The sequence below is a fragment of the Bactrocera neohumeralis genome, chromosome 4 (assembly GCF_024586455.1).
Source record: "Bactrocera neohumeralis isolate Rockhampton chromosome 4, APGP_CSIRO_Bneo_wtdbg2-racon-allhic-juicebox.fasta_v2, whole genome shotgun sequence".
Lineage (NCBI taxonomy): Eukaryota > Metazoa > Arthropoda > Insecta > Diptera > Tephritidae > Bactrocera > Bactrocera neohumeralis.
This window is the reverse complement of record NC_065921.1, coordinates 37265672-37278629: the sequence shown is the minus strand read 5'-3', so window position 1 is coordinate 37278629 and position 12958 is coordinate 37265672. Positions and strand designations below refer to the sequence as shown.

Sequence of the window (12958 nt, the reverse complement as noted above, 5' to 3'; positions counted from 1 at the left end):
TCCGGCGTTCAGCAGGTGTTTGCAGGGTAAAGTAGCTGCAAAAATTTCTTGCAATTTCCGAAATGTTGTTCTTTGTTTGCGTAGAAATGTGCACACAAGTGCAATACAAGCTCACCTGAATAGTTTATTAGTTCAGGCTCCGATTTCGTGGGAATTTTACTTCTTCGCTGCAAATAAGACTTGTCGGATTGTTGATTCGTATTAAGTTGTCACAAATGTAAGAATTTAAGGTATTCATTAATTAATTAGGTGTTTGGGCGATTTTTTGATGAGCAATTTCATGAAAGTCGGATTTACGTAACCGAAACGTACATGGATTTATATCCGCCTAATAACTTGTCTCTCGGGTTTATTCGCCAAGATGTAAGATGAACGTTTTATTCCATTACAACATCAGTAAAAACACTACACTCGACTAATCCTATGAAAGTACGGCTACGGAATCGAAACGTTCTCAGAAATATATGTACATACATATATATATGTATATATACAATATTTACCGTTAAGGATTTCTACCTCGGAATGGATACAGATTTATTTCCGTCTACAAAATTAATCAAAGCCGCTTTACAAATGTTTATGCTACTAAAAAAAACAACAAAAAGTACTAAGTTAAGTATTAGTACCAAATATACAAAAAAATGTTAAAATTGTGAAAAAGAGTCTGAAAGTTAGCATAAATCAATTCATGTTGATAAACTCTGTATGAGTATGTTGAGCACCCCCCTTCTGTATGTAGCAGAGCAACATGTTACTTTTTCGTAGAGCGCAACTTTTCGTTTCAGAAATTTTCGTAAAAATTTTTCTTTTCCTTTGCTGTTAAAAAAATCATACAACAACACTCGACATTTTCTAAATAAACTTAAAGCTCGTTTCTTAAACAAAACAATAAGTAAATATAAATTCTTAGTTTTTATTAAATTCGCGAACGCTTGCAACAACACAAAACTTATTTCTTGAGTATTGAGTGAAAAAAAAAAATTGAAAAAGTATTCCACAAAGAATGGCCAGCAAATTCATAACAATAATGCGCTATCTGGGCGAATTCTCCGGCACAGCGTTGTTGGTGGCGCTCCACTGTCTCGGCTGTGCAGACGGCAGCGATATGTTGAAAGTTCAATATGGGCTCGTCGTCATGATCATAGTGCACTGTTTCGGCTTCGTGTCGGGCGGGCATGCGAATCCTTGCATCACACTCGCCTGCTATATGATGCGTTACATTTCTTTTAAAATGGCGCTCATTTACATGTTGGCGCAGTTTTTGGGTGCGCTCACTGGTTTCTTTCTACTCACCGCCATGCTGCCGTCCGACGCCATCTCAAAGGATTTGTGTTTGGTGAAGTCGAATGGTGGTCTATCGTGGGATCAAGCGTTCGTCATTGAGCTGGTGTTGACCACAACCTTAATCTTCGGTTGGTGTGCATTGTGGGATGCCAGAAACTCCTCGTATTTGGACTCGGTGTCGTTGCGCATTGGGTTACTGGTTGCCGCCTGCTCACTAGCTGGTGTAAGTGCAGTATAATGTTTTCTTGTATTCATTCCATCGTTTTAAACATTTTTCACATTACATATTTGTGTAGGGACAATGGACCGGTGCTACCATGAATCCAGCCATTGTGCTCGTACCGGCAGCCTACCACGGCAAACACGATGATACGCCCATCTTTATGGCCAGTCAATTCTCAGCTGGCATTTTTGCACCCGTGCTATGGAAACTTTTGTTTTCGCCCCGCAGCTTTTTTAATAGTAAGCCCTGTTAGATCGTCTGTAAGCGTCAATCCATACACTGGTACTGTTCGTTAATGCGTTGGCCGAATTGAAAGTAGATTTCGTAAATCATTCGTAAATTTTATTAACTCCTTATATTTATTTGTACAATTTATTTTTGCTGAATTATAAATTGAAAGTTTGTGAATAAAATTTCCCGAAATTGTGCGGTATGAGCGAATATGATTTATTTTGTACATAGTGAAGTGATAAGTAACGGGTTTTTCAATAAGAGCGCTACAAAAGTTTTTTTTAAATAAAACAAAAACGGTTTGAGATATCAATACGGAGTCCATCAATCATCGCTAGCTTGTTGGCATAGACCATCGACTTGACGTGGCCCCACAAATCCACGATCGAGGCAGCCAACTGACCATGCCATTTCGTGAGATAATACGTTCATCAAACTTGTTTTTGGCGCCGTCCTGTTAAAACCACATATTTTCCAAGTCCGTATCATCCAATTCGGGCCAAAAATATTCCGTTATATCATTCATCGTGGAAGAAGTATGGACCAATGACGCCGCCGATTTTTCGATGAAAACCCAGATCATTTTCAAGTTGTTGCTCAACCCAATTCACGAACATACGACAATTCTGATGTTCAACCGATTTCATTTCTGTCGGCAATTTGAACTTATAAAGATATACTAGGCCAAGATCTTTTCGCAAAATTCGCCACAACGACGGCACAGGAATGTCCAACGCTTAAGATCGACGTGTGAGATACTGATGTGGGTCTTCCTCAATTGATTCGCTAGCGGCAGCAATATCCTCGACACTATGGGCACTTCTTTGTCTCACTGGCTCGGAAACATTTTGTATTAAAAAATTTTCCACTAGATTGTTGCTCTGACAGGTCGATTATGACGACAATAAATTTGACGTAGCGCTCTTAAAGTTGAGGCCACTGACTCTGAATTTCATTAGTAAATTTTAATGATTGCGGCTCGTTGTTGGATCGTATTCCATGATGAAATGGCAAACCTTACTGAAGAGAAATGTCAAAAGAGCGGGTTACATGGGTTTCCTGAGTAAAAAAAAACAGTATTTTTTTCAACAATTTTTTTCTCATATAAAAAATGATATATTGTATTGTTACAAGCATCCACTATTAACAACGAAATTCTGAAATTTTTGGAACAAAATATTTTAAGCTCGGCCATTGCGACGCCATTTCCGGTGACCCTTTGGAAAAAGATGCGTCCGCGTTGGCTGCATAACTCCTCATTTAAGAGTCACCGGAAATGGCGTCGCAATGGCCGAGTTTAAAATATTTTTTGTAGTGAAAAAATACGTATGTATTTTAATTGAAACCTTAACTTAGAACTTGGGCGAAGGAAAAAAATGAAAATTGGATTTTTGCAGACATTTTTACAAAAAAATAAAATAAAATTTCAAATAGTTGTAATCGAAAAAATCCTTCGTTCAAGTCTTTAAGAGGTGTATCTCAAATATCTGTGTAAAATTTCATGAACACCGGTTCAGTAGTTCTCGAGAAATCTTGCCAAACGACTTCAAAAACACTGTTTCGAGAAAAACGCGTTTAAAGAACGCACTTGGCCAAGCTAGCCTCGAGCGCTCAAAATCTCAAGGCTGTATCTCCAAAACTATTATTCGGATCAACTTGAAAATTTAGGACAATATTCTAGAGGTGTTGTAGAATTTAATAAGACAATAAACACATTGGATTTTTTGAAACCCGTAAACCCATTTTAACCCGTTCCTTCCTTTCTGTAATTGGTACAGTTAACGAATGGAATTATTTAACCTTTCGACACTTCTTGATGTTTGTACTGTTGATATAAGAAAATGTTTAAAAATGATGATGAAATGAGATAATTTATAATTGGGCGTACGAATTAAAACAAAATTGAAAGATAACGTGACACCTATTAACATTTGATAAATGTCCAACGGAGTCATCGTGTGAACTCGTTGTTAGCATAAAGAATATATTCATAGCGAAGGAGGATAATTAATCAAACCACGAAAGTACTTAAGTAAATAACTTTGAATGAAGTCATCAGATTTCACATGAAATTCTGTCGGGAGGGCGAACCTATCCTGCTTTATGCGAATGTTAGTATATATGTGTGTGTGTGAGTGTATCTATGTATGTTGTATATGGAAGGGGTCAGTTTGTGCATTTTCCGAGTACTAAACCTTAAAGTGAGCTTGAATATTGTCAACGATTTCAACAATTTCGGCACGCAAACTCTACAGGCGATAAACCCGCTATTTATATAATTTATAACAAAAGTCCGAACTAAAGTTCGGAGAAACCTTAAGCTGCTGATAAATAATTTCACACCTGTGAAGCAAGCGGAAAAGTAAATTACAAGCAAATAAGTAAGAAAATCAACATAAACATAAAAATCGCGAAAATGTAACAAAGCACACTGATGAGTCAGAAAAAAGCGCTGAAGCGTTGACTGGATAAATATAGCGCAACACAAAAGCATTACAACCGACAGACGCTGGAAGTGAACTTGATCGTTATTTGTTTTGCGATTTCTGTAAACGCCTACGGAATTTTAAATTACTTGAACAAAAACAAAAAGGGAGGTGAAAACGGAACAAAAATAAAATAAGTTGCATACACATTGACACATACAAACGCACATTAACACGAAGTAATGCAAATCCACACGCGCCATAGATCATGATGAGACCTTTACGCTGGATTGAATATGCGGTTTTACCTAAACTTATGAGTAAATATGAATATACATAGATATGCAAGTATATCAATCATTTTGTCAATAAGGGGGCTATATTGTATTAACTGTACTTGCATGGAAGTTATTAGGGCTAAATACAGTTCTCGAACGATTAGCATAGTGTGAGAGTGTCACCAATTTCGCTCTATGCTGTGTTTATGGATATTTACTCATTTGTACTGACCGAGAGAAACATTATTCCTTGGCTTAAGATACTAACCTTTACTAGAATACTATCAAAGTTTCATGGAATTTCATGAAATTGTTTTTCAATTACTAGTCTCAAAACGACACCAAAGTGAATTTTGCGCTTTGACCGAATAATGGTGTCCAAAACAAATACACACTGCTCCAAATGACAGCAGAAAGGTGTGTCAAAGGTAAAGTAATTCCCTCCCAGCGGATGAAAGAATTAAGTGGTGTAATACCATTGGCTGTACTCCTAAGGGACAGCATTACCAAAGGCGTACATTTCACCAAGAAGCAAGGCTGAATGCAATGATTCCATTCTTGAGCTACTGCTTAGGGATAGTACAATCAAGTGGTACACCGACGGCTCGAAAACGTCGGAGGGAATTGGTGCAAGAATCGCAGGACCACGCACCAAACTCTCCATACCTATGGGAATTAAACCTCCAACGCATTTATCGCTAAGAACGTATAACCAGTACTTAGCGACAGATAAACCTCCAACGCAATATCTGATAAGAGATGAAATCGCTGCTGTTGTAGGTGTCTAGAGAACGGCTGAATAGTCAAGCGGAACGTAACCAAGTGCACCTTATATGGGCGCCCGGTCACAAAGGTATAGCCGGTAATAACCTGGCTAAATAACTGGGTCCTCATACCATAAAGGAACTCCTCCGCTAGGAAGAAGGAGTAGACAGAGAGAGGTATTTGCAACAACTTCCAGGCATGCGCCATACCAAGTTGTTAATGGGGGGCTATAACCTCTGTATTTTTAAATATGTAATCAAACTCAGGCTACTTGTCGCATTCTATACTGGCCACTGCAAGCTGAAAAAGCACTTATGTAACTTGGAATTCTTGTGTCGGTTCTGCGACAGGAAGCCTGAAACTCCAGAACATCTGCTAATTGACTGCATGGCAGTCTGCAGACACAGAATAAAGGCCCTGGTATCCATGTTTTCAAATAGGGATCACATCTCTTCACTAGCACCCTGCAGTATATTGGACTCTAGCAATATGCTGGGGTTAAGTGAGTCTTTGTAATTTAGGAAAGTACACAACAGACCCAAGCTCGCGGTGCAATCCTCATCTATTTATCTTATCGTATCCTGATGAGCAAAATGCTCTTGATCGACTCTTGCTGACTAAATTTCGTCATAACCGTATCAATATAAGTGATGCACGCCACTCAGAAAGGCCACAAAACATAGTAAATATCATTCAAAATTTTTTATAATTTTTATAATTATAATGGAAATTCTTTACATACGATGGGAGTACACGTGATGTGCTAAAAAATAACGGAAATTTTGTTTTTGAAAAAAAAAAACAATATTTATTCATTGGTCTACATTAATGTTGTCGCTTTCAAAAAAAAAAAAAAATCAATATTATGCATTAATGTCAGCTCTTCTCCGAATCGACGAAACAATTTTCTTTATTTCTTAGCTAATAATAACCATTTCAAAACTTCAAATAGAGCGTTAAGCACCTTTTCTCTACATTTGTAGTATTTACACATATGTATGTATGTATATGTAATACATGAATGTACATATGTATACATATGCATGTTTGTAGAAAAGTATATTATTTATATACTATACGACTTACGATTTACTTTTATCTATTAAAGCGCAACTCCATCACCTTAACTCCTTGCCCAAGCGATGAGTCACACCAGCGGCTTAAAGGCACATATTTACTTGTAAATAATTAACAACAATTGATAACAATTTCAAACCCATCCCCATTAAATAAATAAATAAATGCAAAAAAAGTTGAGTTTGTAGTCATCGTCGTGCATCAACATTTCCAAAGAATATCTCAATTATTATTATTTTTAATTTTTTTTTATTATTATTTATCGGTTCTGCTTGGGTGACCACAGGCACTGAATTGGTTGGGTAAACGCGCGGTCGACCAGCTGTGCGCCTGTGCCACTGTGTCACTGTCTGGCTGTAATATATCTAAATATTATTGTACGTTTGTACACAAAAACAATTGTATATACGTGATGTATGCATGTAGTCGTGTATAGTACTATCTATGTATGTATATGTTTATATAATATCGTAAAGTATATCTCTACGAACAGAAGATACTTGCATTTTGAAATTTGAGCGAGAACGTTTTGTATGTGGAAAAACATAAAAATTTATGTTGCAAGTTGCAATTTTTTAAAACCGAATAAATACCAAGTTAGTTCAGTATGTATTTAGACTACAGAAGAAAAATGAAGATTTTGTAAAAACTACGATTTATTTCCCAACTTAGTCTTATTTCAGTTCGAAATACTTGACTCAGCGATCTTTAACTCGTATAAAAAATGCGCTTTCTGGAGGTCTGCGGAGTAGGTCCTTGGCGTTAATAACTCCCTCATTCGGGTCTCTCGTGTGTACACGAGGCTCCATGTTACGCCGTCGGGTATAAAACGACGCGGAATCTCCTTCATATTACGACTAAGCAGTTCCAAAAGTTGTTAAAGCGGCATTTGTCGTCCGGAAAGGTTAATTGCGACACCCATTGTGCCGACACTTTCTCATGTCCATCATTTCATAGAAGATATAACACTCATGGTTGCCTGAATTTCCTGCCTTCTAAGCTATCTCACACACCTTCTATTATTATATTATAACATGATGTTCCGTTATTATATTATATTCTGCTACGAGGGCTGCTATATATAAGTATTTCTGGCCTAATAATTAAAATAGGAATATTTATCAACGAAAATGGTTTTATTGTTTTTTAAAATATTCTCCATCAAGATTTATACACTTTTGCATGCGCTCAAACTAATTTTCGAAGCACTTTTTCCACTCCGATTGAGACACCTCCAAAACATGGGTTTTGAATGCTTCAACAGCATCTTCTGGCGACGAAAATCGTTGACCGCATTATTTTCTTGATGTGTGGGAATAAAAAGAAGTCATTGGGTGCCAAGTCAGGGCTGTACGGCGGATGACCCATCAATTCGACGTTTTGGCCGGTGAGAGCTCGCATTGTCATGGTGCACAATGATTCGCCTTCTCTTGTTCATTTTTCGAATTTCTCCGAAGACTTCAGGCAAACAAATGGTGGTGTACCACTCAGAATTGACCGTCCTACGTTGCTCAAGCGGAACAGTCGCCACATGACCAGTTTTGCCGAAGAAACAGGCGACCATTTGCTTCGAAATGCTTCTTCCACGAACAACTTTCGTTGGATTTGGCTCGTCTTGGAAGACCCACTCGGTCGATTGCTGTTTTGTTTCGAGCTCATACGCATAGATCCATGATTCGTCACCTGTGACGATCTTATAAACGTCTTTTGAAGCACCGCGAGCCTTTTCAATCCACACGAGCCTTTTTTCGAGCGATTGTCAAATTGTGCGGGATCCAACGAGAACAAACCTTTTTTACGGCCAGGTGTTCATGCAAAATATGTATGTTGGTGGGAGAAATGCATAGGCATGCCTCTATCTGAAGGTATGTTACATGACGGTCTTGCATTATCAGTTCACGTACGGCATCGATGTTTTCTGGCACAACGGCTGTTTTTGGACGACCTTCTCGCAATTCCTCTTTGAGCGAGCGTCGGCCACGATTGAATTCGTTGTACCAGTTTTTCACAGTGCTATAGGATGGTGCTTCATAGATGCTGCGGTCGCCACGTTTTGATGCATGAAAGTTGTGAAAAATGATCGCATAAAAATTTATGAGTTAATTCCATTTTTTGGCCGAGATGAAGTTTTTAATTCCCTGTAAATAAAACAATTCGTTGTACCAGTTAGAACACCTTTTTCACAGTGCTATAGGATGGTGTAAAAACTTCATAGCCATACAAAGATTTTAGTTCATCGAGGGTTGCACTTTTTTTAATAGATTTTATTCTTGTCGTGATAATCCACGTCGAAAGTTGTGAAAAATGATCGCACGAAAATGTTCACGAGTTAGAAACCGCTTAATCGATTATAGCCGATCGCACGAAAATGTTCACGAGTTAATTCCATTTTTTGGCCGAGATGAAGTTTTTAATTCCCTGTAAATAAACAATTCACGATTAAACGATAAAACGTTCTGAGTGATGTTATGCTAAAAAATGCCAAACTTTCCAATAGAAATGTCAGATTGCACCTGGCAACACTTAGTGTTGCCTAGGCCAGAAATGTATATAGCAGCCTCCGTATATCGTAGACTTTTGTTACATTATTCTTCGGAGCACCTGCGTATAGCTCATCAAAAACCAACTTGCGTTGAAGTTCATTAAACCAATCTTTTTCAGTCATCACCGAAGGAGAGGTGTCACCGTATTGAGCGCGATTTGCTTTCTAAAAACAAGAATTGAGTTACCGACCACCATTGCTCTTTTTCCATTTGTCTAAAATCTACACGTCAGCTCCCATAAGCGATCAAAATAAAACTACGATATTAAATAATACATACATATGTACATTAGTACATATAAAAATTATATGTAGAACATCCGTATGACCATTTGTATATACATATATGCATAATATCTATATACATTCGTGCTTTAATATAATATACATATAATATATGTGAGAAGCAGTTACATCACGTCTACCATCGAATTGGGGAAATACGGAGCACTTGTTGTATTGATGTCATGTCCCTTCACACAGGAAGTGCGCTCATTGATCTCCATTCTGCGCTCGAATGTGCGCTCTTTCATTAATATGTATGTAGTCTTTATATACTCGTAGATCATACAGCTATATGTGGGGATCATTAAAATGTTACTGCTTTATTAAAATGTCAGTCATCACTTTATAACAATAATATAATAAAGGTCGGAATAGTTCAACTTATATCTAAAATTTGTTTCCTATTTATTAATATCTACAGTAATTTGTCATTTTCAGCTAATTGCCTCGAAATATGCGTCAGTTGCTATTGATATTAATAGTAATGTCAGTGACAAACTTAGCATCGTTGGTTGAATGTAGATTTTTAATGTTCGCCACAAAATGTTCTATGATAGCCAAGAATTTTTTCTATTTGTTTGATCCAATTTTCGAAATCACCAGAAATTGCGTTTGACAGCATTCGCTTCCTCTTGTGTCACTAATAATTCGCTTATTTACTAGTCTCTTTTTGACCTGTTTCCACAGGCTCTAGAAAAATAGAACGCTCGCAGGATTTGGTTCATCTTGAAATATCCGATCAATCTCATTTTGGAGACGTCCCCTGTTTTCAACCTCTGAGATGGATGCTCCTCTTCTAAAATATGTTTATGAATGCAACCCTGTTTTTTTCTAAATCTACGATAAAAATTGTGCAAAATAATCACAAGCAATAAATTCACGGCCTTGTAAGTTTGTGGGGATATAAAAACACTAATCGATGTCAAGGTCTTATCAGCGGTATTTCTTTTGCTTAAACTACGAAATTCTTCAGAAACTTAAGGTAATTGGCTCATTAGGCATTCTCTCGTTTTACTCCAAACACATACCGTTATATGGTTTTCACTAGCAAGAATATCTTTGTTTCGAAAAGCTTTTTACCAAAAACGGAATAACCGTTGATTGTCCGATTGACACAAATGTGCGGACAGAAAATTAAGAGATGGTCACATGCATAGAATTAAGTTTAGTTGGCATCTTGCGGAAACTCTGAACTATTTTGTACGGAATCCCCATACATATTTGAAAAGTAACTATTATTTCCCTACCGAAATGTGCTTCGGAAGTCAATGCACATACATTCGAGGTTCTCATTAATATACGAAGACCATTAAAGCTTTCTCCTAAAAACGAAAAGGAAAAAAGAAATATAGCTTTGCAAGCTTCTTAAAATAGATGGCACTTCTTTCCGCTCGGTTAAACAATATTTTTGACAATTTCTCTGTCTCCTTTTAATAATTGCTTTCCGCACTGATTGTATTTCTTTGTTTTCGCCACTTACATTTTCAACCGTTTGTTTTCATGCTGAAATTGTGTGTGTTTGTCTGTGCACGGACTTGAATTTATTATTGGCATTTCCCACTACTTCTCACTGCCTTTTATGGGCAAATGCTGTGGTCTAAGTCGCAGAGCTCACCATAATCTCAGTTTGCCTTATTTTGCTTTGTTTTGTTTGCGCTAAAATAAAATGTAAAAAATATATTAAGTGCTAAATCTGGGTCGGTAGTCAGCTTACTTTTTAGACATATTTTTATTTGTGCTCTGGCGCCCAGTTAACCGTTGGCCATTGACATTCTTCTGCTTTGATGCCCGCTTTTGGGAGTTATTTGTTTTTCATTTTCATTTCAGCAAATATTTCAAATGAGTTATTTAAATGAGTAGTGGAGTTAAGTGAATTCTGGCGAGTTGACTTTGTTGACCTTCTCATTGACATCACAACACATGTTTGATAAGGGTTGGGCGCCACTACGTTTTGCTCTAGGCGTTGTTCCTACATTTTTATACTCTTGCAACATGTTGCTACAGAGTATAATAGTTTTGTTCATCTAACGGTTGTATGTTTCACATAAAACTAATCGAAATAGATATAGGGTTATATATAGTATATAAATGATCAAGATCAGGACACAAGTTGAAATCCGGGTGACTTTGTGTTCGTCCGTCCGTCCATGCGAGTTATAACTTGAGTAAAAAATGAGATATATAGATGAAACTTGGTATGCGCGTTGCTCGGCCGAAAAAGGTCGAGCTCATAGGTGGGCGTATACAGAACACTGCCACGCTGACACAACGCCACTAATCAAAAGCCTGTAAAGTGCTATAACTAAGCACTAAATATAGCTCAAAACTGTAATTTGGCACAAGGGATCCCAAAAGGAAGGGGGCATCTGCGGGCAAAAAACATTGAAAAAGTGGGCGTGGCCCGCCCTCTAATAAGTTTAATGTACATACATATGTACATACATATATCCTAAACCACTAAATCTACAACAACCAACGTCGGCAAAAATTATAAGAACTCCTACCGATAGTGTGAAAATGGTTGAAATCGGATGATAACCCCACCCACTCTCGATGTAACGGCAACATCCAAAACAAAATTGCAGGATTGGCGTGGCACCGCCCACTTTTAGGTGAAATTACATATCTCGAGACCCGCTCGACTGACTGCAACCAATTTTGGTATGTGACATTATCTCACGTTCTTATGTTAAATAATGAAAATGGATGAAATCGGACTGCAGCCATATGGAATGGTGCATTTGAAGGGTGCAACCTTATGACTAAAAAATGCCTAAATCAAACCAAAACAAGTCCCTAGGTACTGAATATGTGAACCCAGTGCTTGTAGTTGATTTTTTTAGGGGAAATATCTGTCAATTTGTGAGATATGTAATTGAAATTCAGATATTATTCTTCCTTGATAGTACATGTCTGTGTGCTACAAATAGGTTAAACCGCGTCAATACTTCCCTTAGCCCTTATACACCTAATAATACCAATATGTCAGTTATATTAATAAATGAGATAGTGTGTTTTTCTTATAACGGTGCATCGTTGTGCTTAGAACGAATAAAATTAGGTGAAAACTCGCCCTAGACCCCATAGTAACTGAAGGTACTTCAGTTGCAAGAATTTGAAATGTTCGGTCATACCCGAACTTAGAGCTTCCTTACATGTTGTTCTCATCTTTGAAATTTTTCTCATTTTCCGGATGTTTTGTTATTAACCCAAGCAAGTAATATTTTTGAAGAGGTGTGATATGTAACGGTTAAAAATTAAAGTCTTTATTACGGTTTTCTTAGCAACGTAGTCGACATCAAGCCATGTATAACCTTCAATGATAACTGTGGATTCCTATGATTCGAAAAAGTCTTTTCGTATTTTATCAATAGATGCCGTTGCAGTCGTACGAATCACATTTTGTCATACCACATACATAGTGTTATAAAGGTGAGATGTTAAGCTTCATTTCACCAAAAAAATTAAATTAAATTCGCAGAAGTGGAAAAAAATTTACAACTGTTCAAAAATGAGTGAAAATAATGAAGAAATTCGCTATATTTTGAAATTTTTGTATAAAAAAGGGAAGGATGCCACGCAAGCCACCATTGAAATTTGTGAAATTTCGATTTATAATAATATAAATAATGTCTCTAGCCGAAAAATTGCAAAAAGTGGTCGACCAAAATGGTACATATTTGTTTATTTATTTATTAGTATAAATACAAAAAAATAAGTTGAAGTTTGATTAGAAAACGAAAATACTTTTTCGACTACCCAATATTTTATAAAAGAACTTGAGCGATGAATAGTAAAAACAAGTTTGGGATGTAGGTAGTTTACTTCCAACGTAGACAGAAAC

At 37.0% G+C, this 12958-nt stretch overlaps 3 protein-coding genes across 8 annotated transcripts in view; 2 read left to right on the top strand and 1 right to left on the bottom strand.

Moving 5' to 3' along the window:
• LOC126755348 (putative ATP synthase subunit f, mitochondrial) overlaps nt 1–12958 on the bottom strand; it is a 565888-nt gene that overhangs the window by 200394 nt on the left and 352536 nt on the right. The window lies entirely within an intron of this gene.
• LOC126755323 (F-actin-uncapping protein LRRC16A) overlaps nt 1–12958 on the top strand; it is a 108098-nt gene that overhangs the window by 3278 nt on the left and 91862 nt on the right. The gene's annotated exons all lie outside the window — the stretch shown is intronic.
• Nucleotides 802–1951, top strand: LOC126755340 (aquaporin-2). Its single transcript, XM_050467834.1, has 2 exons — nt 802–1510; nt 1584–1951. Exons 1-2 carry the CDS (start codon nt 1007–1009, stop codon nt 1761–1763), a joined length of 684 nt encoding a protein of 227 aa, XP_050323791.1. The 5' UTR covers nt 802–1006; the 3' UTR covers nt 1764–1951.

Excerpts from the sequence above, each read along its gene's own strand:
- LOC126755340 (XM_050467834.1), top strand. The coding sequence starts at position 1,007 with ATGGCCAGCAAATTCATAACAATAATGCGCTATCTGGGCGAATTCTCC. Across the intron at positions 1,511-1,583 it reads CCGCCTGCTCACTAGCTGGT|GGACAATGGACCGGTGCTAC; the intron begins GTAAGTGCAGTA and ends ATATTTGTGTAG.